Source organism: Ranitomeya imitator, chromosome 2 (assembly GCF_032444005.1).
Source record: "Ranitomeya imitator isolate aRanImi1 chromosome 2, aRanImi1.pri, whole genome shotgun sequence".
In the NCBI taxonomy this organism is placed as follows: Eukaryota; Metazoa; Chordata; class Amphibia; order Anura; family Dendrobatidae; genus Ranitomeya; species Ranitomeya imitator.
Window position 1 is genome coordinate 134,859,136 of NC_091283.1, and position 24,173 is coordinate 134,883,308.

The window sequence follows — 24,173 nt, forward strand, 5'->3', positions numbered from 1 at the left end:
TGAAATGATTATTACGACCGTCAATCTTAAAGTGGTTGTCCAGTCTAGAATTACCAGTATGCAGGCTGAGTGCAGACTTGTGTATCCTGCCAGCACATGCACTGTCCACTGTGGATTTACCAGTTCCTGTGCTGAGGATGCAGGAACCTACTATATTCTCTACAATCTGTAGTATGTCTTTCATATTATTCATTATTTCAGTCTTCTTCATAGGTAAAGTCAGCTATGACCTATTCACAGCTTCCACCTGCCCCCTCTTCTGATAAACCACAATCCCGATTAGGGGTCCCAGGTCCCTCTAGAAAATTGTCTATTGGAGGCCAGAATGCTGTCCTGAATCTGCATGATGCTCCAAGTGTGAAGACTGTTTCAGGTGTTCGTCCACCAACATCTACAGGTGAGAACACAGCGTTTCCAAACAATGGGTATTAATGTTGCTTTGTAAATGGTAGAAATGCTGTTGGCTAACTTAATTTTTCTTTCACATGGACAGGCCTTATAAGACCGGGAACATCATCAGTACGCCCCCCTCTTCCACAATCTCAAAAGGCTTCTCCAAAACTTAAATCTCAAGTCCAAGGTGAATCAAAAACAAATGTGGTGTTTTAAAGGGGTTGGATACTTTCTCTTGATAGTGCAGCTTTCCTCACACACTGACCAGCTCTTCAGTCCATATGATGGCTGTTGGTGGAGGAGCACATGACCACAGCAGTCCATAACTGACAGCCGGATTTAACACTCGCCTGCTAAAAGCACATTACAAATACTGCCCATCAGCACCCCCTTTCACATGATCTGGGGGTGCCAATGGTGCCTGTCATTGTGACCAGGGCTTTGGAGACTGTAAGCCAAACCTCCGACTCCTCAATTTCCATGACTCCAACTCCACAGTCCCGATTGTGACTCTGTCCTGTGAAGGCTGGCTTGTTCACATACAACATTTATTTAGTGCTGTGTATAAAGTAATTGGGAAGGCAAAGACTGTAACTGTCTCTGCATTCTTTATGGGTAGTCTGGCTGTCTGACAGCAGGATACCTGCACTCTACAGCTGTACAACCACCTACAGCTGCTATACTATCTACAGTAATGTTTTAGAAGGTTGCTCCAGAGTAGAACGTGGACTGGCCGAACATTTGTTCATGGGTGGTCTGGAACTGGTTAAATGTACACAAAACAGAAACCTATACAAGTTTTTGGCCTTGCCATTATTGTACAGTCCTAGTCAACGATTTTCCCACATCATTTTTGCAGCACAATCCATGTCGTAACAACTCCACAACTTCTTGGTCTGGGTCCATATTTTTTTTTTTTCCTACTTCTGTAATGGTAAAATGAATGTCATCCAAAACGAACTTGCTCTGCAAAAGAAAGTTATGGCTCTTGGAAGAGGGGAAAATCCAGAGCAACAGAAAATTGCCTTGATGGGGAAGGGGTTAATGGGTGTCTTGTGACGGTTTTGTAATTCTAGCATGCCAGGGTGGTCCATCACTGCTGATGGTTTTCTATTTACTATACAAATTGTGACTGACACATTTCGTTTATCACAATTCTGTGTTACAGGATTAGCTGCCAAGAAAAATCCTAGAGAAATCCCTACATTTGGGTGTCGACGAGAAATTGGAACCAAAGCTGAAGGGACATCTGCTGTAAGACCCTCTGCAAGACAGCCCCCTCCTGCACTAGGCTCTGCTATTGAAGCTAGTAGTCAAGCTAGTCCTTCCCTAAACCAGACGGCGCAGTCCAAGGCTGAAAACCAAAAGGAACAATGCTCAAAGTCCACAAAAGCTGATGTTTCAAGTGTTCCTTCTATTTCTACTGGTAAGGAGCGAGGATTTCGGCCCAAAATTCAGATTTCCGTATGAGCAGTGAATTACTTCCTGTGTATCCCTATGATGATCCCAGCTACAAACATGTGCGGTAAGAATACCTAGGGACAGTTTGTATGGGAGACAGCACAAATATAACCTGCAGCCTTTTAGGCTATATTCCCATGGTGAGGTACTTGATGTTGCAGCATTTTTTTGCACCTATTGGCTAAACTATCCCCAGCAGATTACAAGGGCCAATCCAAGTCTGTATCCATGAATAAACACATACAGCACATGGAGAGGATCAGTTTAGTCTGCATTTAACATCGCAAAGTATAAGAGAAGCTTTGTAACTTTAGTTATCTGTCTGTGAAAAGCACTAATAAAATTGACTCGGTGATGGTACAATTGGACACATGGACCATACACTGATAACACTGGTACCATCTTTTGTGTCATGTATGGGTTTAAACATGGATACTTGAATGATGCATAAGTGAGACAAATGAGCAGCTCCCTATTACTAGAGTTCTCAGGGGGGTTCAGATTGCTCACGGTGTTGCCCATTTAGGGTGTGTTTCCACAGTGGTGTCACTTTAATGAGAGCACTCCTATAGTGTGCATGTCACATTCTAATTAACCTCTTCATGACCTTGGGATTTTCAGTTTTTCCGTGTTCGTTTTTCGCTCCCCTCCTTCCCAGAGCCATAACTTTTTTTTATTTTTCCGTCAATATGGCCATGTGAGGGCTTATTTTTGCGAAACAAGTTGTACTTTTAGCATGTCGTGTACTAGAAAACGGGAAAAAATTCCAAGTGCGGTGAAATTGCAAAAAAAATGGTCCCACACTTGTTTTTTGTTTGGCTTTTTTGCTAGGTTCACTAAATGCTAAAACTGTCCTGCCATTATGATTCTACAGGTCATTACAAGTTCATAGACACCTAACATGACTAGGTTATTTTTTATCTAAGTGGTGAAAAATTCCAAACTTTGCAAAAAAAAAAAAATTGCGCCATTTTCCGATACCCTTAACGTCTCCATTCTTCATGATCTGGGGTCGGTTGAGGGTTTATTTTTTACGTGCCGAGCTGGCGTTCTTTCGGTGCAGATACGTTGTTGTGATCGCCCGTTATTGCATTTTAATGCAATGTCGCGGCGACCAAAAAAACGTAATTCTGGCGTTTCAAACTTTTTTCTCGCTACGCTGTTTAGCGATCAGGTTAATGCTTTTTTTTCTTGATTGGGCGATTCTGAACGCAACGATACCAAATGTGTAGGTTTTTTTTTTTTTTTTAAACTTTGAATGGGGCGAAAGGGGTGATTTAAACTTTTATATATATTTTTTTTTTTCACATTTTTCTAACTTTTTTACTTTTGCCATGCTTCAATAGCCTCCATAGGAAGTTAGAAGCTGGCACAACTCGATCGCCTCTGCTAAATAGCAGTGATCGTTAGTTCGCTGCTATGCAGCAGAAATGCAGGTGTGCTATGGGCGCCGACCACAGGGTGGCGCTCACAGCTACCGGGGATCAGTAACCATAGGTCTCAAGGACCTCTATGGTTACTGTACAGAAGCATCGCTGACCCCCGATCATGTGACGGGGGTCAGCGATGCACTCATTTCTGGCCGGAAGCGCCGGTTAAATGCCGCTGTCAGCGTTTGACAGCGGCATTTAACTAGTTAATAGCAGCGGGTGAATCACGATATCACCCGTCGCTATTGCGGGCACATGTCAGCTGTTCAAAACAGCTGACATGTCCCGGCTTTGATGCGGGCTCACCGCCGGAGCCCGCATCAAAGCGGGGTTCTGACCTCGGACGTACTATCCTGTCCAAGGTCAGAAAGGGGTTAATGTTCATTCTTTAAAAGAAAGTCATTGCTTTTGCGTCAGGGAAAAAAAGACCCGAAAACTATTCTGACAAAACCAAACATAGATTTTTTTTTTTTTTTTATTATTATTATTATTATTATTATTATTATTATTATTATTATTATTATTATTTTATTTATTTATTTTTTTTTTTCAGCCAGAAAAATCTACATAAAAAAAAAAACTCCATGCCGGTAGCAGTGTCCAGCGGCCATGCCGTAGTCATCGCCTTTTAATAGTAGACTAAGCTTGCATATTCCCACTATTTATCTTGAGTCAATGTTGTCCTTTTTAAAGGGAACTGAACAACTTGAATTTTCTTTAGATTTGTTCTAACCATCAAATCTATTTACTTATTTTTTTTCTCTCTAATAGAGTTGGCTGACTCTGGACATGACCGATGCCGGCATCTAGAGGTATTTAGCAAACTTCTCTTGTTTTAGTGTTCAACTCTAGCAAGTTGATTTACATAATGTTATAGACTGGTAAACCTTTGGGTGTTTTCTGCAGTAACTGCAGTGTTTCTCATTACATTGCCAGCTGGTTTCCCTTTTAGTAGAAGTGCACACAATATACTTTGTTGTGTGCTTTATTTTTTTTATTTATTTTTTTTTATAGCGCTGGGGTGATTCTTCTAATGTAAGGTCCCTGCACCCAGTCTGATTCGTGACTTGCTGGATTGCTCCAGTGTTTTGTAGTGTGCCAGAGGCCACAACATAGTACTAGTCTGAGAGCCTCTTTCTGCCTCTCATAAGCTACATCACAAGCACTCAATGCAGGTTTATCTGACTTCAAGCCAATCAGAAGCTGCAATCACAAGATGGTGCCACGGGCCTGGAGTGACGCATGAAAGACTCTGAGGGGTAGTAAAACTGGGCAGGGACCTTAGTTTAGTACGACCATTCCAGCACTGGGAAAGAACACTAGAATGGTGCTTTAACCCCTTTCTGCCATATGCCGTACTATCCCTTCGAGGTGACCTGTGACTTAATTCCCAGGGTCGGTATGGTATGTCATGGGCGATAGCTGATTATTACAGCTGACATCCAGCACTGTGTACACTAACCCCTGTAACACTGCGATCAAACATGCTCGCAGCGTTCCAGCGGCATAGGGAAGCATCGCGCAGGGAGGGGGCTCCCTGCGTGCTTCCCCGAGACCCTCAGAACAATGCGATGTGATTGCGTTGTTCCGAGCGTCTCCTCCCTGCAAGCCTGGATCCAAAATGGCCACGGGGCTCCTTCCGGGTCTTGCAGGGAGGTGGCTTGCAAGTGCCTGCTCAGAGCAGGCGCCAGCAAGCCTGCAGCACTGCCTGTTGGATCGCTGATCTGACACAGTGCTTTGCAAAGTGTCAGATCAGCGATCTGACACTCTACAACTATGTCCCACCCTGGGACAAAGAAAAAGTTAAAAATTTACATGTGAAAATAAATATATAAGAAATTCATGAATGCTGGTTTTTGTTCATTCTGCCTCACAAAAACTGGAATAAAAAGCAATCAAAAAATGTAACATTCCCAAAAATGGTACCAATAAAAACATCAACTCGTCCTGCAAAAAACAAGACCTCATATGACCCTGTGGACCAAAATATGGAAAAATTATAGCTCTCAAAATGTGGAAATGCAAAAACAATTTTTCTCTGAGCCCATGACTGCACCACGGAGAGAGGGGATCCACCCTCCAAGGACAGGAAACCTACAGATAAAAAAGCGGTACCTCTCTTCCGCATCAGTTGGTTTCCTGTCCTTGATGGCAGACCTACAGAAGCCTTACTTAGAGGCGAACATCGTCGTGGGAATCCGGGGCTAATCAGTCCGATTCAGACAGCGGGGGTCCCCCTGCCTCGGCTGGTGTGGTGACCCGAGCCACCACCGCTGGGGCAAGGGGGCCTCTAGGGTGCATGAGGAGAGGTGGCAAGGAGATCACAGCCACCTTTCCAGGTAAGAAGCAGCAGTGCCATCCAAGGGGGGGTCCCTCTGTGGATGGGGGCACACTGCTTCCCCCAAGCCTCAGTCTGTCGGCTGAAGCCCGGAGGTTCCGGCATCCAGCATACACGCGTGACTATGCGCGGCGCCATCTTGTGGGCAGTGTTTGTCTGCAAATGCGCGAGATCAGAACGCTACTTCGCACTGTGCAGAACGGAAGTACGGCACTGTGCATGCGTGGGATTGGATGTGCAGTCTCGCAGGGTGCGGGCGAAATTTACTGCGCAAGTATAAGTGCGGGAGGGAATCACCGCTACTAAAGGGAAGCATACCTTAGTTCATCGCTTCTCATGGAGCTTGACCAGTGTTCCCCTGACATGAGTGACCTGGAACAGGCGTCACCCCTATCCAGATCATCACCCCAGCAAAAGGACGCCAGGATGTTGCCGGTAAAGGACGCTCGGGGTCTCTACATAGCAAGGAGTCCAGTACAGCGTCCGGCACAAGGGATAATAATCTTTATTTTTATATAGCGCGAACATATTCCGCAGCGCTTTACACTTTTGCACACAACTGACAGACGCAGATCATCCCCAACCGGTATTTATGGGTCCATAAGGTGGTAAGTGATCTCTGTGAAAGCCAGTGATTATATAATATATATATATATATATATATATATATACAGTGGGGCAAAAAAGTATTTAGTCAGTCAGCAATAGTGCAAGTTCCACCACTTAAAAAGATGAGAGGCGTCTGTAATTTACATCATAGGTAGACCTCAACTATGGGAGACAAACTGAGAAAAAAAAATCCAGAAAATCACATTGTCTGTTTTTTTTTATCATTTTTTTTGCATTTTATGGTGGAAAATAAGTATTTGGTCAGAAACAAACAATCAAGATTTCTGGCTCTCACAGACCTGTAACTTCTTTTTTAAGAGTCTCCTCTTTCCTCCACTCATTACCTGTAGTAATGGCACCTGTTTAAACTTGTTATCAGTATAAAAAGACACCTGTGCACACCCTCAAACAGTCTGACTCCAAACTCCACTATGGTGAAGACCAAAGAGCTGTCAAAGGACACCAGAAACAAAATTGTAGCCCTGCACCAGGCTGGGAAGACTGAATCTGCAATAGCCAACCAGCTTGGAGTGAAGAAATCAACAGTGGGAGCAATAATTAGAAAATGGAAGACATACAAGACCACTGATAATCTCCCTCGATCTGGGGCTCCACGCAAAATCCCACCCCGTGGGGTCAGAATGATCACAAGAACGGTGAGCAAAAATCCCAGAACCACGCGGGGGACCTAGTGAATGAACTGCAGAGAGCTGGGACCAATGTAACAAGGCCTACCATAAGTAACACACTACGCCACCATGGACTCAGATCCTGCAGTGCCAGACGTGTCCCATTGCTTAAGCCAGTACATGTCCGGGCCCGTCTGAAGTGTGCTAGAGAGCATTTGGATGATCCAGAGGAGTTTTGGGAGAATGTCCTCTGGTCTGATGAAACCAAACTGGAACTGTTTGGTAGAAACACAACTTGTCGTGTTTGGAGGAAAAAGAATACTGAGTTGCATCCATCAAACACCATACCTACTGTAAAGCATGGTGGTGGAAACATCATGCTTTGGGGCTGTTTCTCTGCAAAGGGGCCAGGACGACTGATCCGGGTACATGAAAGAATGAATGGGGCCATGTATCGTGAGATTTTGAGTGCAAACCTCCTTCCATCAGCAAGGGCATTGAAGATGAAACGTGGCTGGGTCTTTCAACATGACAATGATCCAAAGCACACCGCCAGGGCAACGAAGGAGTGGCTTCGTAAGAAGCATTTCAAGGTCCTGGAGTGGCCTAGCCAGTCTCCAGATCTCAACCCTATAGAAAACCTTTGGAGGGAGTTGAAAGTCCGTGTTGCCAAGCGAAAAGCCAAAAACATCACTGCTCTAGAGGAGATCTGCATGGAGGAATGGGCCAACATACCAACAACAGTGTGTGGCAACCTTGTGAAGACTTACAGAAAACGTTTGACCTCTGTCATTCCCAACAAAGGATATAGTACAAAGTATTGAGATGAAATTTTGTTTCTGACCAAATACTTATTTTCCACCATAATATGCAAATAAAATGTTAAAAAAACAAACAATGTGATTTTCTGGATTTTATTTTCTCAGTTTGTCTCCCATAGTTGAGGTCTACCTATGATGTAAATTACAGACGCCTCTCATCTTTTTAAGTGGTGGAACTTGCACTATTGCTGACTGACTAAATACTTTTTTGCCCCACTGTATATATATATATATATATATATGTGCCCTAAAGGCAGGTAAAAAGCGAAGAAAGACTAGGCAGAGATCCCCCCCCCCCCAACTCCTGAGTCCAGTGATACGGATAGCTTAGAGGTGGATTCGGATACATCTAATTCTTCCTCATCATCATCTTCCTCTGGGGGGCGTATTGGAGGATGTCTGGATGTGCTCCAATCCAGGACAGCACAGCTGGGGGCGCGGGATGCTGCGGCTCACCCTAAACAGGACCCCTCTACCTATACCACAGGAGTAATTATTGGACCCACTATAAAGTTATGCCTTAAAAGGACCATTGTCTTGCCTTCTATCACTGCCACTCCTATGTCTGTGTATCAAGAGTTAAGTAAGCCCATGAATAAGACCCGGGAGGGTCGAAACGTCGGGTTTCTATCTACGAGTTATCAGTGGCAATTGACTTGTTTTCTTGAATAAATCTGGCATATACCTTTTTGCATCATACCAGTTTCGAGTGTGCGGTATTTTTTTTTCTACTATTGACTTGACCACACGGTCTGTTTTACCAGCACCTCCGTGTCCTTGACCAGAGTGCACACCATTATCCTTGTTCATGTAAACAAAAAGGTAGACACCTGTTGCTCCATAACACAATTAGGGAGCCCCGTATCACTAGATGCATTTCTGATTCCTTGGCACCATCAACTAGCATATGCCTTTCCCCCAATTGCTCTAATTCTAGCAGTTCTGAGGAAGATTCGGGAGGACAGAGCTCATGTAATTTTAATAGCTCCGTTCTGGCCGAAGAGGGCATGGTTTGCTTGGATGATGAGGATGTCGATCTCCGATCGCTGGGTACTCCCGGACCTCCCAAACCTCCCCTCCCAGGGTCCAGTTCAACATCGACAGGTTGCAAGTTTACACTTGACAGCCTGGCATTTGAGAGGGAGCTATTAGAAAATGAGGTTTTCTCCGGGGCTGATATCCAGCGTCGGACTGGAGTACTTTGGGTCCACCAGAGAAAAATTATTCTTGGGGCCCACTATGCAGTTTAAAAATACCACACAGGATAGATCCTATATACCACACCACACACGAGAGCTGACAGATCCTCTGTATACTACACCACACGGGAGAGCTGACAGATCCTCTATACACTACACATGAGAGCTGACAGGTCCTCTATATACTACACCACAGAGGACACATCCTCTATAAACTACATCAAACATGAGAACAGTAATGTAGGTCCAGTGTGTGTAGTAAAATACCGGTTGGCATATTCCACTGCAATGAAGACACAAGCAATGACACAGCGGAAGAAGACGGCGACTGTTGCGTATTTTATTACACACAGGGAAGCTTTTTGTTGGGGGCGAGACATTGTTTTTTAGTACGATTTTGGGATAGATGTGATTTTAATGACTTGTTATAGCTCTTTTTGTGCAATTGTGGCGAACAGAGAGAAAAAAGGACATTTGGGGTTCTTGAGGAGTTTTCTGTTTATTTTAGTTTTTTTATTTTTTTTTTTTTTCAGTGGAATAAAAAGGGGTGATTTGAACTTTTAGGAATTTTTTTTTTTTCTTTTTTTTTTTTTTAACCTTTCACTGGTAGTTAGCCCCCTTAGAGCAGTGATTTTCAACCTTTTTTGAGCCGCAGCACACTTTTTATACTTAAAAAATCCCGGGGCACACCACCAACCAAAATGGTACAAAATGGTGCGTCCAGGTTTGAGATGAGTCTGCAGTCAATGTGACTGCAGGCTTCTGAATTCTCACAGCGCAAGCACTGCTCACTTTTAGGATTCTCCCTTGCCGGTGGCCAGAGTGGACGGTCATGACAGCACAAGTATGTGATTTGGATACTTCTGGCCACATTCTAACTAGACGTGTCCGGCCTCAGTCAATTCATTTTCATTGAATGAGGCCACACATGTCTAGTCAGCACGTGACCGCATGTATGTAAATCACCAACATCAGAGAATTATGATAGCAGTGCGCACTGTGAGAATTCAGAAGTCTGCAGTCACATAGTACGACTGCAGACTCATCACAACCTTGGACATCCCCTTTAATGTTCCTAACATAAATAAAAATATGAGAATTAGTATCACAAAAAAAACACATTTACATCCAGGTACCTGATAGATGACGTTGTTTGTGGAGTCGCCTCTTTCTTTTCATCTTCACCTTGTCCAGATGCCATGATGACTCTTCTCATCCACCGGCAGAGCTCGTTTCTGCAGACTTCCATCTTCTCCTGTCTTCTGCAGCACATCCTGACACAACACCCTTAAAGATAGCAGTGTTATTATAATGCTCCGGAATAACAATATCTGCCCTAGGCTGAGCCCCTGAGTAAATAATTGCCCCTCACTTTATTCCCAGCACATATGACCCTCACTGTCCCTCTTATGGTACATGCCATCCACACTACCCTCTCTCTCTTTTCCATACTTCACGCTGCCTTCTCATACTGTGTCCCTCATAGAGAGCCCAGTCTCTCTACTGTGCCCCTTCATTACACTCCTCCTGCTTGGCATACTGTCTCCTCCTGGCTGTTACCCTCACACTACTCAGTATCTATTCTGTATCCACTCACACTTTCATCCCCCCATACTGTCTGCACACATTTCTAATAGCCTCATGTACATCCCCCCCCCCCCCTAACATACCCCTTTGCTCTCTCCATATTTCCTCCTCACACATTTCCCCCCTCACACGTTCCCCCGACTCCCCATACTGTCCTCACACATCCCATCACCGTTCCTCCCAATACTGTCAGTACACATTTTTCCCCTCGCTACTGTGTCCACCCCCATCTCCCCACTCACCCCCACAGAATATATCCACTCCCCTTCCACAGAATAAATGCACCCTGCCCCACACATGCTAAATAAATTCCAGCCCCCTCCCACGTACACACTGAATAAATCCCCACACACACACTGGATAAATCCCCACACCCCCCCCCCAACACACTGATTAAATCCTGACCCCCCCCCCCCCCCCCCCCCCCCCCCCACGCTGAATCTTCGGTGTCTTCAGCTCCACAGCACAGGAGCACTTACCACCAAGTCTCTTCTTTCTCCTGCGCGCCGGATAGTGACGTCAGCAGCGTGATCACATGACTTGATCACGCTGCTGGCGTCGCTCTGACCCAGCGGTCAGAGCCTCAATTGTACTCGCAGCTGGTAGATGTCTGCGAGTACAATTGATCTCCGGGAGCCGGCGCGCTGCAGCTTCTCTGTGCCGGCTGTCAGCTTGGGGTAACAGGGGGGAGGGGGGGGGAATCTCTCCTGTGCTTGACTGGGTTACACCTACCATTGAAATGTTTTACTATTTTTAGCATCTTTTGTACTAATAAAGACACTTGTTTATGAAATTTAAATTATATCGCATGCTCCTTTTTCTCCAGCTTATATATGTCACCAATATGCTGTGGGCCCACTGTTTCACCTGTATTTTCCTGTGGGCCCCTCACCTACTGTCACCCAATATTCTGTGGGCCCCCTCCCCCCACTATTTCACCTCTAATTTCCTATGGACCTGCTCAGAGAGGGGAAAGGGGAGCCACAGTAAAATAGAGGTGGTTGATACAATAGGGGAGGGGGCCCACAATAAAATTAGAATATCACTAGGGCCCCCTCCCCTGTGTCACCTTTAGGATGCATGGGACCCCCTCCCCTAACTGCCTCTGGCCGGAGATCTACTCAGGGTGCCGGCATCATATAGTTATGTACTTAGTCACACTGACTGCAGCCATCCCTCAGCTCCTCTGTACAAATTGACCGTGCTGTGTGCTGCTTGGGCAGGGCAGCTGACCAATCACAGCACAGCTCCTTGCCTGAGCTGTGCTGTGAGGTCACACAAATCTAACGATTGGCTGAATTGCAGCCAATCAGTGTTCACACTGCTGTCCAGGGCTTTGTTGAAGAGGAGCAGAGGGACAGAGCACAGGAAACGGGTGACTGCGGCCGGTCAGCTGTGTGTCTCCTCTCATAATCGGTCTGTCAGCTGTTCCTCTGCCTGTGCTGGCTGAAGTGAGGGTCGGCACACACACAGCTCTCCTGGCAGAGTAATGGCAGCAGGTGATGTGAAGGAGCTGCGCCTGCACTTCCCATCACCTGTGCAGTCTGCCAGCCGATGCCAGCTATATAATAAAGTGCTCACTGCTCGGCGCAGCTATGAGCATGCAGGGCAGGCACAAATGAAGGAGGCTGGGGGCAGGGCCCATCGGAGGATTCTCCGGTGCCCCAGTCCGACCCTGCTGGTATCTACCCTTCTACAAAGTAGGAAAACAATTACGACCAGACAGTACGGGAAAATATGGAAAAAAAATTCCCATCATCCTCAGGTGCCAAAATAGGTGAGGGAGTCCCTCTTAATGCCATACTAGAATTCCTACAAAAAGGGTTAGAAATTGGTCTGGCCACAAGTACCTTAAACGTCCATGTAGCAGCGTTGGGGGGCTTTATTCAACTATGATTTGGCAGGAAATCGGTGGGTTTCAAGGTTCATCAGAGCAACCAGAAGATCAAGACCTCTTCCTGTGCGACACACCCCTCAGTGGGATTTAAATTTAGTCCTGAAAGCCCTTACTAAACCTCCATATGAACCATTGGCGGATGCCCCATTAACAATTTTATCCCTCAAAACATCTGTTTGTCACTCTTACTTCTGCGCGTAGAGTCAGCAACATACAGGCTCTATCTGCTAACCCCCTTTTACTCAATTCCTGGATGATAGGGTTGTTCTTAAAACAGACCCAGCCTACCTCCGAAAAGTAGCATCCTGATTTCATAGGACACAAGAGATCTCTCCCCTCCTTTTGCCCTAACCCCAAAAACAAGGAGGAAGAGTCCTTAAACACATTGGATGTTAGGAGATGCCTGATGCATTACATAGAAGCCACCAGAGAGAGTAGGGATGATATCCTGGCTCTGTGTGCTTTCAGGGTCCCTGAAAGGGGAAGAAAGCCTCCAAGGGCACTCTGGCAAGATGGATCACAGACGCCATCAGCCTGTCATACTCATCTAGTGGGGTACCCGTCCTGGGAAATATCAAAGCGCACTCAACGAGAGCAGTAGCAACCTCTTGGGCAGAGAAGGCCGGAGCTTCAATCGATCAGATATGTAGAGCTGCTACCTGGTCTTCACCATCTATAGTCTATAGGCACTATAGATTGGACCTCATCTCCTCTTCAGACCTTACCTTCGGTAAAAGGGTTCTGGAAGCGGTGGTCCCTCCCTAAATATACAATCTCTGCAATTCTCTCGTGGAGCCGTCATAGGCGTCAGAGAAATATAGTTCTTAGCGATAACTGTATTTCTCTGAGCCCATGACAGCACCTGTACATTCCCTCCCTTCACATATGGGTGTGCACATTAATATAATATCTATGCTAAATACCTAAATAGCCACGTGGTATTGGAAAAGATCCCACTCCATCGAGCACTTCATCGCATTCAAACAGTCCCTCACTGCTTTCAAAACCATGCTCGCCACAGCAAAACAAACCTACTTCTCATCTCTCATATCCTCCCTGTCTCACAACCCCAAACAGTTATTCAACACCTTCAACTCTCTCCTCCGTCCCCCAGCACCTCCTCCCTCCCCACTCATCTCAGCTGAAGACTTCGCCTCATTTTTCAAGCAGAAAATTGAGAACATCAGAGACAATTTTAGTAAACAACCCCCAGAACCCTTCCTCCCAACTACCCAGCCCTCCACCTCCAAAACCAACTTCTCCACCATTACAGAAGACGGACTCTCCACTCTACTCTCAAGATCGCATCTCACCACCTGTGCACTTGACCCACTCCCATCCCACTTCATCCCAAACCTCACCACAGTCTTCATCCCAACCCTAACCCATCTCTTTAACCTATCACTAACAACTGGCATTTTCCCCTCAAGCTTTAAACATGCCACAATCACACCTATCCTCAAAAAGCCCTCTCTTGACCCATCCTCTGTATCTAGCTATCACCCTATATCACTTCTCCCCTTTGCCTCAAAACTACTGGAACAACATGTCCATACTGAACTGTCCTCCCATCTATCTTCCTGCTCCTTCTTCGACTGCTTTCAATCAGGCTTCCGGTCACACCACTCCACTGAAACTGCCCTAACTAAGGTCACCAATGACCTATTAACCGCCAAGAGCAAGCGACACTACTCTGTCCTCCTCCTTCTGGACCTGTCCTCTGCCTTTGACACAGTGGACCATTCCCTGCTGCTGCAGACCCTCTCATCCCTTGGCATCACAGAATTGGCCCTATCCTGGATCTCATCATACCTAACTGACCGTACATTCAGCGTCTCCCACTCACACACCACCTCCTCACCTCGCCCCCTATCTGTCGGAGTCCCGCAAGGTTCAGTTCTAGGACCCCTGCTCTTCTCCATCTACACCTTTGGCCTGGGACAGCTCATAGAATCTCACGGCTTTCAGTATCATCTCTATGCTGACGACACACAGATCTACATCTCTGGACCAGATATCACCTCCCTACTAACCAGAATCCCTCAATGTCTGTCTGCTATTTCATCCTTCTTCTCCACTAGATTTCTAAAACTTAACATGGACAAAACAGAATTCATCATCTTTCCCCCATCTCACGCGATCTCCCCAACGAACCTATCCATTACAGTAAACGGCTGCCCACTCTCCCCAGTCCCACAAGCCCGCTGTCTTGGGGTAATCCTTGACACTGATCTCTCCTTTAAACCACATATCCAAACCCTTTCCACTTCCTGCCGCCTCCAACTCAAAAATATTTCACGGATCCGCACATTCCTAAACCAAGAATCTGCAAAAACCCTAGTCCATGCCCTCATCATCTCCCGCCTTGACTACTGTAACCTCCTGCTCTGTGGCCTACCCTCTAACACTCTTGCACCCCTCCAATCTATTCTAAACTCTGCTGCCCGACTAATCCACCTGTCCCCCCGCTATTCCCCGGCCTCTCCCCTCTGTCAATCCCTGCACTGGCTCCCCATCACACAGAGACTCCAGTACAAAAGCCTAACCATGACATATAAAGCCATCCACAACCTGTCTCCTCCATACATCTGTGACCTCGTCTCCCGGTACTTTCCTGCACGCAACCTCCGATCCTCACAAGATCTCCTTCTCTACTCCCCTATTATCTCCTCTTCCCACAATCGCATACAAGATTTCTCTCGTGCATCCCCCCTACTCTGGAATGCTCTACCACAACATATCAGACTCTCGCCTACCATCGAAACCTTCAAAAAGAACCTGAAGACCCACCTCTTCCGACAAGCCTACAACCTGCAGTAACCACCGATTGACCAAACCGCTGCACGGCCAGCTCTACCCTCACCTACTGTATCCTCACCCATCCCTTGTAGATTGTGAGCCCTCGCGGGCAGGGTCCTCTCTCCTCCTGTACCAGTTGTGACTTGTATTTTTCAAGATTATTGTACTTGTTTTATTATGTATACCCCTCCTCACATGTAAAGCGCCATGGAATAAATGGCGCTATAATAATAAATAATAATAATAATAATAATAATAATAATCTTGATTAAGACTTCAAGTAATGATAATCTTAGATTCTATTCTTTAAGCTCCCAACTTGCTCTAGTAAACAACTGATGTGGGAGAGAGGTACCGCCTTTATCTGTAGGTTTCCTGTCCTTGGTGGGCAGATCCCCTCTCTCCGTGGTGCCGTCATGGGCTCAGAGAAATACCGTCATCGGTAAGAACTATATTTTTTGCAATAAAAAGCGTCTTTAGTGTGTGACACCTGCCAATCCTAAAAATCCGCTAAAAAACCTGCTATAAAAGTAAATCAACCCCCCATCCCCCTTCATCACCCCCTTAGTTAGGGAAAAATAATAAAAAAAAAATAAAAAAAAAAAATGTATTTTCATTTTCCCGTTGGGGTTAGGGTTATGGTTGGGGTTAGGGGGGTGTTTGGGTTAGGGTTTCAGTTAGAATTGGGGGAATGGGGGGTTTCCACTGTTTAGGCACATCAGGGGCTCTCAAAACACAACATGGCATCCGATCTCAATTCCAGCCAATTCTGCGTTGAAAAAGTAAAACTGTGCTCCTTCCTTTCCGAGCTCTCCCAGTATAAGCATACTCAAGACAAATTGGACAGCAACTTTTGGGGTCCAGTTTCTCCTGTTACCCTTGGTAGAAAAAAAAAACAATTGAAGCTGAAGTACATTTTTTGTGAAAAATAGTTAATGTTAATGACTAAACCTGTCAAAAACTGAACTCCTCGTGTTCTCTCCCTCTACTAACCTACCTTTGCCTGACATTGCCATCTCCGTGTGCGGTTCCACCATTACTCCAAAGCAACATGCCCGCTGCCTTGGGGTCATCCTTGATTCTGACCTTTCATTCACCCCCTACATCCGATCACTGGCTCGCTCTTCTTACCTGCATCTCAAAAACATTTCTAGAATTCGCCCTTTTCTTACTTTCGACTCTGCAAAAACTCTTACTGTTTCGCTTATTCATTCTCGTCTGGACTATTGTAACTCTCTACTAATCGGCCTCCCTCTTACAAAACTCTCCCCGCTCCAATCTGTCCTGAATGCTGCAGCCAGGATCATATTCCTCACCAACCGTTACACCGATGCCTCTACCCTGTGCCAGTCATTACACTGGCTACCCATCCACTCCAGAATCCAGTACAAAACTACTACCCTCATCCACAAAGCACTCCATGGCTCAGCACCACCCTACATCTCCTCCCTGATATCAGTCTACCACCCTACCCGTGCCCTCCGCTCCGCTAATGACCTCAGGTTAGCATCCTCAATAATCAGAACCTCCCACTCCCGTCTCCAAGACTTTACACGTGCTGCGCCGATTCTTTGGAATGCACTACCTAGGTTAATACGATTAATCCCCAATCCCCACAGTTTTAAGCGTACCCTAAAAACTCATTTGTTCAGACTGGCCTACCGCCTCAATGCATTAACGTAACGATCCCTGTGTGGCCTATTTATAATAAAAAAAAAAGGTTCCTCGCATCATGTTCTCATACACTTTATGCAGTATTAGCCCTCTGTGTCTGTACTGCTACATACTGGTTCATGCAGCTTTACATGAACACCTGAGCCTTACACTATAGCTGGTCCGAATAACTAAAGCAATTGTTACCATCCACCTCTCGTGTCTCCCCTTTTCCCCATAGTTTCTAAGCTTGCGAGCAGGGCCCTCATTCCTCCTGGTATCTGTTTTGAACTGTATTTCTGTTATGCTGTAATGTCTATTGTCTGTACAAGTCCCCTCTATAATTTGTAAAGCGCTGCGGAATATGTTGGCGCTATATAAATAAAAATTATTATTATAATGTTCCCTTTTTTTTTTTTTTAAACATTCCAAAAATGGCCATGAAACGCCTGAAGGGTTAATAAACTTCTTGAATGTGGTTTTGAGCACCTTGAGGGGTGCAGTTTTTAGAATGGTGTCACATTTGGGTATTTTCTATCATATAGACCCCTCAAAGTGACCTCAAATGTGTTGTGGTCCCTAAAAAAATAAAAATAAAAAAAATAAAGTGTTGTAAAAATGAGAAATTGCTGGTCAACTTTTAACCCTTATAACTCCCTAACAAAAAAAATATTTGGGTTCTAAAGTTGTACTGATGTAAAGTAGACATGTGGGAAATGTTACTTAAGTGTTTTGTCTGACATAGCTGTGATTTAAGGGTATAAAAATTCAAACTTGAAAATTGCAAAATGTTTAAAATTTTTGCCAATTTTTTTTTACAAATGCAAGTAATATCAAAGAAATGTTACCACTGTCATGAAGTACAATGTCACGAGAAAAGTGTCCAAATCATCAGGATCCGTTGAAGCGGTCCAGAGTTAACACCTCATAAAGGGACAGTGGTCAGAATTGTAAAAATTGGCCCGGTCATTAACATGCAAACCACCCTTGGGGGTTAAGGGGTTAAAGAACAAGTTATGATTTTTTATTTTGGTAATGTGGCTTGGGCATAGCGTCAAGAATGCTTGACATTCCACCTATACTTTTCTAACACTTTTGTATACCATATAAGCTGAGAATTTCAGCCCATTTTTAAGGCTGAAATTGCCCCTCTTGGCTTATACTCGAGTCATACCCAGGGGTCGGCAGGGGAGGGGAAGCGGCAGCTGTGTAATAATACTCACCTGCTCCTGGTGCGGTGTCCCTGGTTCACCCGGCGCCGGCAGCTTCTTCCTGTAGTGAGCGGTCACATGGTACCGCTCATTACAGTAATGAATATGGACCCCACTCCACTCCCATAGGGGTGGAGCCGCATATTCATTACTGTAATGAGCAGTACAATGTGACTGCTCACTACAGGAAGAAGCTGCCGGAGAACCAGGAACACGGCGCCAGGAGCAGGTGAGTATAACGCAGTGTGCGATATTCACCGTCTTCCCTGTCCTCTGCAGTGACGCTCGGGTCAGAGGGCGCGGTGACACGATTAGTGTGCGCGCCGCGCTCTGCCTGAACAGTCAGTGTAGAGGACTGGGAAGACACAGCGGCGACGGCAGTGGAACGCAGAGCAGGTGAATATAGCAAGTGTCGGGGGGGGGGGGGCCGGCTGAGAGGTGAGTATGTCATATTATTTATTTTATTTTAATCGCAGCAACAGCATATGGGGCAAATGTCTGTCTGGAGCATCTTATGGGGCCATAATCAGCATTTGTGGAGCATTATACGGGGCAAATGTCTATTGAGCATTATATGGAGCAAATGTCTGTATGGAGCATCTTTTGGGGCCATAATCAACATTTGTGCAGCATTATATGGGGCATATTTTAATATGGAGAATCTTATGGGGCCCATTGAACTGTATGGAGCATTATATGGGGCTCCTGATTCAATATGGATATTCAAAAACGCTTAACCTACTGATGTCTCAATTTTTACTTTTTTTGGTATTTATCTTCATTTTTGACATTTACCAGTAGCTGCTGCATTTTTCCACCCAAGGCTTATACTTGAGTCATTATGTTTTCCCAGTGGTTTTTTTTTTTTGTGGCAAAATTAGGGGTCTTGGTTTTAGACTCTGGTCGGCTTATACTTGAGTATATGTTGACTAAAGGTTTTAGTCAATACAATGAACTTTCTTCCTTGTGTTGGATTAAATCTGAGGAGATGCTGGTGACCTTCATGGTAGCTGGTTTTCTCAGACTAAAATGAGAAGCCCTATGGCCTATTATAATAGAAGATGACTTTTAACACTGCATTAATATGTAAAATGTATATATATTTACTTAGATATGTAAGTGCTGTCATGAGAGGCATCAGAAGCTTCTGCAAGAGATTGAAGACCTTAAAAACCGTTTTGGTGAGTGCGTTTTATATTTTCAGTCATTGTGAATCAATAAAGCAAAGAAGCTAGAAAATACACTGCATGTAAAATACTGGGTCCATAATAGGCAGACATGGGAGAAAATATTCTGCCCCAAAAAAAGATTGCACCTCTAATTGCACAAAACTGTAAGTCTAAGGCTGTGTGCACGTTGCGGATTTTTTGCGTTTTTCGCTATAAAAACGCATACATTATGCATCCCATCATTTTAGAATGCATTCCGCAATTTCTGTGCACATGCTGTTTTTTTCCACGTAAAAAACGCATTGCGGTAAAAAAAAACGCAGCATGTTCATTAATTTTGTGAATTTTTCGTGTTCTTCCCACTATTTAACGCATTGGGAAGCTCCGGTAAAAAAACGCAAGAAAAACACGCAAAAAAAAAACGCATGCGGATTTCTTGCAGAAAATGTCCGGTTTTGCTCAGAAAATTTCTGCAAGAAATCCTGAATGTGTGCACATAGCCTTAAGTTCCAAAATAACATTAAAAATGGTGGAATTTCTCCAACTGGCTAATCTTTGCTGTGCCTTGTTTGGTAAATGTACATGCTTTAAGTTAAATGGTCACTGCAGTTTCAATGTACTTTTGCATAAAATACAAGCAAATATAAGACCCGTAATAGCTCATCAGAGAAAATGCTTCTTTCTTCACTTATGAGCCTCATCTCCCACACACCCACCCAACTTACTGAACTTGTCATTTATTCAGAAATGCAGCTAAAATCTAATTTGCTTAAAACATGATGGCATGAATGCTGACTGAGGGATCAGATTACAGCTGCCTGCTGAAACCTATGGAGGGCAGAGACACAGATGGTCCTACTGTTTCTCCTCGCTGCTGCTTCTGAGCATATGCTTGGACAGCTGTAAATTAAATATACGGTGAATTTTTCACAATTTCCCCCCCCCCCCCCCCCTTAAGCAAAAGTTTTTTTACCACCCTTAATGATTCCCAAAAAGTCAAGAAGGGGGTCTTAATACTCAGTACTGTGAAAAAGTGGCACTGAGGATTAAGTGTGATTGCCCACCACCTCCCCCCAGTGGGTGAAAGTACTGCAGGTGACAGCTGTATGACAGCTAACATCCTGTGGTATTGGCCCTGACCGGCTTTTGAACCAGTCAGCCGATTAACCCCTTAAATGCTGCTGTCAATCACAACAGCTACATCAAAGGGATTAAAACACTATTTGCCCTGCAAGATCGTAATCACGGGTGCTGATAATTGCCTTCACACTCAGGTCATCTGATAACCCCATAGTACAAGGAGCTATTGGGTCCTGCTAAAAGCACAATACATGGGGCACTACACTCTATGGGGGTACAATGTATGGGCACTGAAATGGCAAATTCTCAATTCTCCATTAGAGGGAGGGAAAGGCAAACCATGGCATAGATGTTGTACAAAATGGTCACTGTGGCCATAGATGAATTAATTGAGAGGTGCAGTTCCCAAAATTAAAACACTTTTGGCACTTGCTGCTGTCCTGGCACCTTAAAGGAAACCTGTTGTCAGGATTGTGCACAGTAGCCTACAGACAGTTGGGTCTGTGCCATGCCATTATACTGATTACAATGGCAACTTGGTTGATGAAATCCATCTTGTAGTAAATGTATCACAAACTTTAATTATAATTTTTTTTTATTCCAGGCACAATGTAAATTGCGAACATTTTTAAACCTTTAATCAGCAATGGTAAGATGTCATGTCTGTTAACATGTAAATTGAGCTCACATAGTGTGAACTTTTTGGAGTGTTGCTATTCCTCCATTATATATATATATATATATATATATATATATATATATATATATATATATATATATATATATATATATATATATTTACACACTTACACTTTTTCTGTTGTTGCTGCCATCAATTTCTACATGAGAATTTTCCATTTCATTTGAAAAAAAAAAAATAAAAATAAAAACCGATCAGAAGATGAATCTTAAGAGGTTTTCAATTCATTGCATTTAAGTTTTCTTTACATTTTACGCAGCACATCTTTTTTTTTTTTTTTTTTTTTTTTTTTTTTGAGCTTGTATAGGTACCTGGTAAAGCTGGGTATCGACTTAACCTGGAACAACTTTCTCAAGGACCCAGCCTTTCCAGAAATGGACACAACTAACGGTGGCCGAAGAACCTAATAACTTATGAGATGTTAGTGGGGTTGTAGATTAGACCTCCAGAAATACCCTCCAACACAGATCTGGTCCCCACTCTGCTACAATAAAGCTTCATTCCCCGCTCACCTTTAAAAATAAATATTAATAATATAATAAAATGTGTAGGTAAAAATGAAAAAAATATAAATTTATACAAAGTACTGCAATATATTTTGACCGCATGGGAATTAAACTAAAGGAATGTTACGTTTAATAAAATAAAGAAAAAATGAAAATCTGCGTCATAGTTAAAAATGAAAAGGGTACAGTTCTCTGAAAATCACGGGCAACAGGTGGATGACAACTGTGCGCTGTTCCTGTTAACACTGCAAAACTGCTTCCAGCCATTGCAATGTATTGTTGTATATGAGAAATTCTGTTTAAAAACCGAAACCCTAATGTAACTTAGAACAAAAAATCTCATGTACACAAAACCTTACTAGACGGTCAATGTCAGAATGGGGCCTTAACACGAAGTCCCAGAAATTTCGAGCTCCGAAGGTAGAAATGTTAAATGACCCCTCTCTGGGACTTCTAATGTTAGTTATGGGTTTTTGATAAAGGGGGAAAAAGTGAAAATTTACCAGTCATGATTGAGTTAATGCTGCACTGAAATATTGTGGATTTAGTACACAAAGTTGTTTGGTATTGTAATATAATTGCTGCTTATTACTTTTAGGTCAAGTATGTCATACTTAATTAGAAGTGACCCATGTGGCTGCTCCATAATATGAAGGCTTGGAAGCATGAGAGCGCTGCTCTAGATGAAGGATGGGAATGCTTTCACGTTGCGTTTCTGGCACCCATTTTTAGGTCCTGATGTCCAAACGCCCCCCACATGCGCTCTGACGTGCATCATTTTTGGGCATCTATGCCTGTTGGAGGAGGGCACCCAGATGTAGTCTGCTACCCGACAGGACTAATACACGCGATGTGAAGGCACACTTGGTTGCATGTGCTCACAAGCTTGTTACATAATTGTATTTGCAAAGCTGTCTAATAACCATTGGGACAAAAGCTGCTACGTTATATGCACAATGAGTTCCTGCCCAGCCATAGTTATCCACATAACATTATATATGTACACAGTTTCTGTAATATTGTAATTTATTTTATTATATTCTATGTAAAAAATAAATAAATGCAATCATTGATTTAATTTTTCAGTGTACTAGATTTTTTTTACTTTTTTTTTTTTTTTTTTAATATATAACTTACGGTATGATCTAGTAATTTTATTTTCACCCATTCTAGTATGGGGGGAAATAAAAGCTGAAGGTAAGGAGTAACCAAATTGCAATTAATATGTAAGGATGTATACAATGGAATGGATTGTCCAAATCTGCTAAAGCTTCGAAAAAGATAACTAGTAAAACAATGTGGCACAAATGGTAAAATAAAAAGACCCCAAGAAAACATTACTGGACAATTTGCCTACTCCTAAACAAAATAAAATGGGAAGAAACAAAGAGGAAATGCATTAGATAGGAGAAAAGATCCATAACAGAAAATAGTCTCCAATTATAATTTATTATAAAAAGCCCCACTGCTCATTCTATCCTTGTGGAGCAATAGTAATAAAGGGTTGTCCACTACTTGCCCATCCCCATTCTTAAACAAAATGTTCAACACCAATAAAATGATGAAGCCTACACTCTCCTTTTGTGCCGACTCCATTCCTGTGCTGTCAGCACTTGTGGTATTGGAGCTGTTTTGCGGTGGAATGACACATGATGCCCGGTGCCCAATCAGCACTGGTGTCACGGTCTCCACCTTTGGATAAACAGAACATGAAGAGGCAGTCCGGGCTGCAGCTGATCCCTGACTTCCTCTTCCTGCTCAGTTTGTACAAAGGCGCAGAGACTGTAATGCCAGGGCTGATTGGGCGCCGGTGTTACATGTCACAGGAGCTCCGGGGAAAGCGAGTGCTGACACAGCGGCACAGAGCCAGCACAGGAGGTGAGTGCAGGCTTTATTTTATCGGGGCTGAGCATTTAGTTTAAGGGGTTGTCCTAATAGTAGACAACCCCTTTTTAAGTATTGCAATCCTCTTAGGCTGGCTTCACACTTGCTTAGGGCAGAGCTGCGGAGGGCTGCGTACTTCCTCCATTAGGCCCTGCCGCAACTCTTCCATTCAGCACCGCCTGCGTGCCTATGTTTAACATTGGGTACGCAGGACATGTGCCTGCATCTGCATGCATCGTTTTGACGCTGCGTCGAACGCAACGTGAGCAAAGTAAATAACTGCTAATGACTTGCAATTAAAATGTAGAACTTTAAATTTCTGATCCTTTGAGGAGTTATAAAAGATGTTGGTTCTAGTCATGCACATGAATTCTTTATAACTGACAACCCCATTTGGATCCTGGAGTTAGTGGTTTTCTGACCTCGTGGTGAGAAGTACGTAGTCATCTTGTGCCTGCAGACCTCTCAATCCTTGCAGTGGATGCACCACAAGCTTTCATGATTCTCCAGTGTCTCTGCCAAGACCAGGGCAGTCATGTGACTGAATGTGATTTACATACATTTTGTGATCTGCCACACTCTTTACAAGTTAATTGAGTAACGCTGAGCACATCTAGTTGGTGTGGCTGGGAGTATACAATTTGCATACTTGCATTCACGTGACTACTCGGTATCTTCGGCAAACCCAGATAATCCTGACAGCTTGCGTTGCGCATGCTGTAAAGAGTCAGAAGTCTGCAGTCAAATTAACTGCAGATTTTCACCACAATATCTGACAACCTCTTTAAACACCATTTTGTAACAGAG

General features: G+C 44.0%; 1 protein-coding gene across 1 annotated transcript in view; it reads left to right on the top strand.

The window, feature by feature from the left end:
• Window positions 1–22,558, top strand: part of LOC138662130 (uncharacterized) — a 46,538-nt gene extending 23,980 nt beyond the window's left edge. The window contains exons 3-9 of the mRNA XM_069747296.1: window positions 214–397; window positions 494–580; window positions 1,562–1,819; window positions 4,056–4,096; window positions 19,139–19,208; window positions 20,881–20,925; window positions 22,081–22,558. Of these exons, the coding sequence (XP_069603397.1) occupies window positions 214–397; window positions 494–580; window positions 1,562–1,819; window positions 4,056–4,096; window positions 19,139–19,208; window positions 20,881–20,891 (651 nt within the window). The 3' untranslated portion in view covers window positions 20,892–20,925; window positions 22,081–22,558. The remainder of the gene's footprint in view (window positions 1–213; window positions 398–493; window positions 581–1,561; window positions 1,820–4,055; window positions 4,097–19,138; window positions 19,209–20,880; window positions 20,926–22,080) is intronic.
• Window positions 22,559–24,173: the final 1,615 nt, after the last annotated feature.